The 5,000-nt window shown below is 38.2% G+C and overlaps 1 protein-coding gene across 5 annotated transcripts in view; it reads right to left on the bottom strand.

The window, feature by feature from the left end:
• Nucleotides 1-5,000, bottom strand: part of LOC113814963 (secreted frizzled-related protein 5) — a 157,478-nt gene that overhangs the window by 86,034 nt on the left and 66,444 nt on the right. For 2 of the 5 annotated variants that reach the window (XM_070143701.1, XM_070143703.1), the window contains exon 2: nt 4,936-4,947. The exons of the other annotated variants lie outside the window; for them this stretch is intronic. In XM_070143701.1, coding sequence (XP_069999802.1) covers nt 4,936-4,947 — 12 coding nt within the window. The remainder of the gene's footprint in view (nt 1-4,935; nt 4,948-5,000) is intronic. 5 annotated transcript variants of the gene reach the window in all.

Raw genomic sequence — 5,000 nt, 5'->3', positions numbered from 1 at the left:
AATGCACTAAGTATTTGTCTCACTTATTTCAATAAATTTAATTGGTACATTGTTGTTTTTTCTACCAATGATGATGGTATTATCATTATTGTCACTATCACCGTTATGATTATTATTATCATTATCATTATTCTTATTGTTATCCTCGTCATTATCATTATCATAATCATTATCATAATCATTATCATAATCATTATCTTTATCATAATTACTATCATTATTCTCATCATCACTATCAATATCATTATCATCATTATTACAATACTATTATTATCATGATTATAATCATCATTATCATTATAATTATTATCATCATTATTACTATTATAATTTTCATCATTATTGATGTTGTTGTTGTCATTGTTATCTAATTTATTTTGGTTATTGTTATTGATATTATCATTCTTATCCTTATTACTATTATAATAATAGTAATAATAATAATCATTATTATCATCATCATCATTATTATCATTACCATTATTATCATTATTATCATTATTATTATCATTATTATTATTATTATTATTATCATTATCATTATTATTATTATAATTATCATCATCATCATCATCATCATCATCATCATCATAGTTATTATTATTATTATTATTATTATTATTATTATTATTATTATTATTATTATTATTATTATCATTATAATTATCATAATCTATTATCATTATTATTATTTTCATTATCATTGTTATCATCATCTTTAAATTCATTATTATTACCATCATTATTATCACTATTATTATTATCAATATTGTAATCATTAGTATTATTATTACTATTATCACCATCATCTTTATTACTATTGCTATCATTATAATTATTATTAGTGTTATCAATATTATTATCATTTCTATTAATGTTATAATTGTCATTGTTATTATCATTATCATTTATCATCATTTTTACTATTATTATTATTATGATGATTACCATTATCATCATTATCATTACTATCATTATTATCATTAGTCGTAGTAGTATTGTCAGTTATCATTATCATCAATGTTATTGATAGCATAATTATCAACATCGTTTATGTTATCATAATTATCATCATTATCATTACTATTACTACTACGACTATGAATATTATCAATATTAAATTATCATTATGTAAAAGAATTACCTTTTTTCTCATTATTATTATCAATAACATTGTGACGATATTCATGTTCCTCATTATCATCATCATCACATCATCATCATGTTCAGTATCATCACTATTATCATCATACTCATCACATCGTCATGATCATATTTTTCATCTCTGAAATTACTGTCAGTGAAGTAGCAATATTATCATAAATCATTATGATGAAAATATTTGATTATTATTTTTATCGTTAACTTTATTATAATTTCATGATCAATATTATCATCATTATCATCATCATTATTATCATCATTGTTATCATCATTATTATCATCATTATCATCATCATTATTATCATCATTACCATCATCATTATTTTAATCATTATCATCATCATTATCTTCTCCCCTTCATTATTACTATCAGTGGCATTCCATCACACAAATGATTACTAATAATGATCATAGGAATAGTAATAATATTCTTTATCACTCTATCTCTCTATTTACGTCTGAATTTATCATTTATATTTGGAGGGAGCCGCTATATAAGGAAAGAATAAACGCCAAAAGAAGACCTAATTTGTTAATCAAATGAGACTCCATCTTCCGCGCCAATATGGAAATGAAAACAAATGAAAGTCGGCGGGAGCGGGTTTGATACGGCAGAAAGTGGATTCGAATCCTATTTTCTTGCTCGGTGTCAAAGGAGAAAAAGCTAATGGAATTGAGGGATCGAATTCTGTTTTCTCTCTTTCTCTCTCTCTCTCCCTTTTTTTTTTCTTTCTCTCTCTTCTTTAGTAAGATTGATGAGGATAATGATGGGGGTGGGATGGGAATGAGGATGATGAAGAGGAGGACGAGGAGAAGGAGTGTGATAGTGAAAAAGAGAGGGAGGAAGATGGTGATGATGTAATGTTGACGGTGATGATGATAATGATGATGATGATGATGATAATGATAATGATAATGATAATGATGATGATGATGATGATAATGATAATGATAATGATAATGATGACGATGACGACGATGATGATGATGATGACGATGATGATGATGATGATGATGATGAGAATGAGGAAGACGGTGACTGTGACAATGATACTGATACTGATGATATTGATAATGATGATGATAATGATAATAACTACAACAGCTATAATGATTAGCAGCAATAGTAATGCCAGTAATAATAACAGTAATAACGATGTAACGATGATAATGATAATAATGATAATAACGATGATGACATCAAAAACGATAATAATAAAGACAATATCAGTGATGATAAAACGACGAAGAAAATAGTGAATAATAATCTTAAAAATCCGAAGAAGTAGAAACAGTCCTGCAGAGTTGACATTATGTAAATATGAAAACGAATTTTTCTTTTTTTCTCTCTCTGGTTTATGTCTCTTTTTAAGAGTTCAAAGCAAAGCGAGATGGAAATTAGGCGGGAAGCAAATGCGATTACGCCCGGGGGAAAATGGCGCGAGAATTTGAATCTCTTATTGCCAACGGTCGTAGTTCTAAGGGACTCATTCATTTTTCAAATCTTTTATTTCTCACAATCTATGTATTTCCTTTATATATACACCTCTTTCTATATTTTTTCTTATTCTTTATTACTTTATACACTTATCCATATTTTTCTTTTTTCTTTTTTAAACTGTTTTACACACTTATCCCTACTATGAATCACTCTTCAAGTCTAGGATTATCATCTTTGTGAAGCTTACGTCCTGAGAACCACGTTCCTTGTACTCTTCCGTTGTCTAAAGAAAGATAACACCAAATAAATGCGCAAGATGTTTATATAATAAAAAGTTTTTTATTCCCTGATAGCCGACTCGTAAAACCATGAAATTGGTGACTATATCAGAAACTTGAATGAAACTGCAGTCAGACAGGATGGAGCGAGAGGGAAGGGAGGAGGAGGAAGGGAGGAGGAGGAGGGGGGAGGTGGGGGAAGGAGGAGGAGGTGGAGGAGGGGGAGGAGGAACGGGGGAAGGGGGGGAGGAGGGGTAAGGAGGATGGGGAGGGTGGAGGGGGAGGTGGGGGAGGAGGGGTAAAGGAGGAGGAGGGAGGGCGGAGGAAAGAGGGAGGGAGGAGGGAGGAGGAGGAGGAAGAGGAAGGGGGAAGGAGGAGGAGGAGGAGGAGGGGGAAGGGAAGAAGGAGGAGGGGGAGGAGGTGGAAAAAGAACAAGAAGAAGAAGAAGAAAGAAGAAGGAAAAAGAATAAGAAATAAGAAAAAGAGAGAAAAGGGAAGGTTTAAGTGAAGGACGAGGCGGAGAAGCAGGAGGAAGAAGTGATGGAGGAAGAAGATATAAAGAACGAAAAAGAGGAGTAGTAGTAGTAGGAGAAGAAGGAGAAGAAGACGAAGAAGAAAGAGACGAAGAGGGCAATAAAACAAAGAAAGAAGAAGAAGAAATCAACAATAACGATAATAATAATAACAATAATCATCCTTATTATAAAGTCCTGTTCTAAAACCTATAATACTAGAGCCATCACAGCGACAGCGAGCGAAGATGGAAACAGAAAGAGACAACAATTAAAAAAAAAAAACAATAAAAAAAGCAATTTGGGGGAGGAGGGAGAAAGGGGGGGAGGGGGAGGAGGGGGAGGGGAGGAGGGAGAAAGGGGGGAGGGAGAAGAAAGGGGGGAGGAGGGGGAGGGGAAGGGAGAAAGGGGGGAGGAGGGGAGGAGGAAGAAAAGGGGGGGGAGGGGGAGGAGGAAGAAAAGGGGGGAAGGAGGGGGAGGAGGGAGGAAGAGGGGGGGGGAGGGCGGGGGGCGTAGCTCCACCTCTTTTCTCTTAGTAGCCAAGAGGAGGAAGAGACGGGGTGGGGGGGGGGGCGGGGGTATGTAAGGAGGGGAAAGAGAGGTAGGAGGGGTAGGAGGGGGGGAAAAGGTGAGTTAAGAGGGGGTGGGGAGGGAGGGGGATATGTAAGGAAGGGAAGGAGGAGTGGGAGAGTGAGAGGGGAGAGGGGGAGGGGGAGGGGGAGAAGGAGAGTGAGAAGGGGGGGAGGGGGAGGAGGAGGAGGAGGGAGGGGATAAGGGGAGGGGAAAAGGGGGTGGTTTATGGATGGGGGAAGAGGAGAAGAGAGGGAGAAAGGAGGAGAAAGGAAGAGAGGAGGGGAGAGGGAGGGAGAGACAGTGAAGGTGAAGAGAGTGAGGGAAGGGTGAAGAGTTGGAGGGGGGAGGGGAGAAGGGAGAGGGGTGAAGGGCGAGGGGGAAGGTATGAGTGAAGGGTGAAAGGTAAAGGGGGGGAAAGGGGGGAAGGGGGAAGGGGTGAAAGGTTGAAAGGAATGGGGAAATGGGTGGAGGGTTGGAGGGGGAAGGGGGGAGGGGGAAAAGGTGAAGCGGATGGGGGAATGGGTGGAGGGGGGGAAGGGTGAAGGGGGATGGGGGAAAAAAAGGGAAGTAGGGGGGAAGGGGGGGAAGGAGGGGGGGAAGGGGGAAGGTGAAGGGAATGGGGAATGGGTGGGAGGGGTTTTAAAGGAGGAAAAGGGGGGAAGGGGGAGGGGGAAGGTGAAGGGGATAGGGGAATCGGAGAATAATGAAAGGGGGGGGGGGAGGAGAAGGGTAATGAGTGAACAGGGGAAAGGGGGGAAGGGGAGAAGAGGATAAAAAGGGGAAGAAAAAAGGCAAAAAAGAAAAGTGGGGAAGAAAAGAAAACCGCGAAACGAATAACTGCCGCAAAAGGGGGATAATGGGGTGGGGTGGGGGTGGGGGTGTGGGGTGGTGGGGGGTGAGGGGGGGAGTAGAAGATGTTTGCCCCCTGCGTAGTCCCTTTGTGTTAAGAAGCTGTTGGTTTCCTCACCTTGCACAATCTCTGCAAAGAAACAAGACAAAGAAGCAACATTAGTAAAGGCTCTGGGCGTTAAT

The sequence above is a fragment of the Penaeus vannamei genome, chromosome 31, assembly GCF_042767895.1.
Source record: "Penaeus vannamei isolate JL-2024 chromosome 31, ASM4276789v1, whole genome shotgun sequence".
Classification (NCBI taxonomy): Eukaryota; Metazoa; Arthropoda; class Malacostraca; order Decapoda; family Penaeidae; genus Penaeus; species Penaeus vannamei.
The sequence above is the reverse complement of the archived record's forward strand: the minus strand, read 5'-3'. Positions and strand labels throughout refer to the sequence as shown.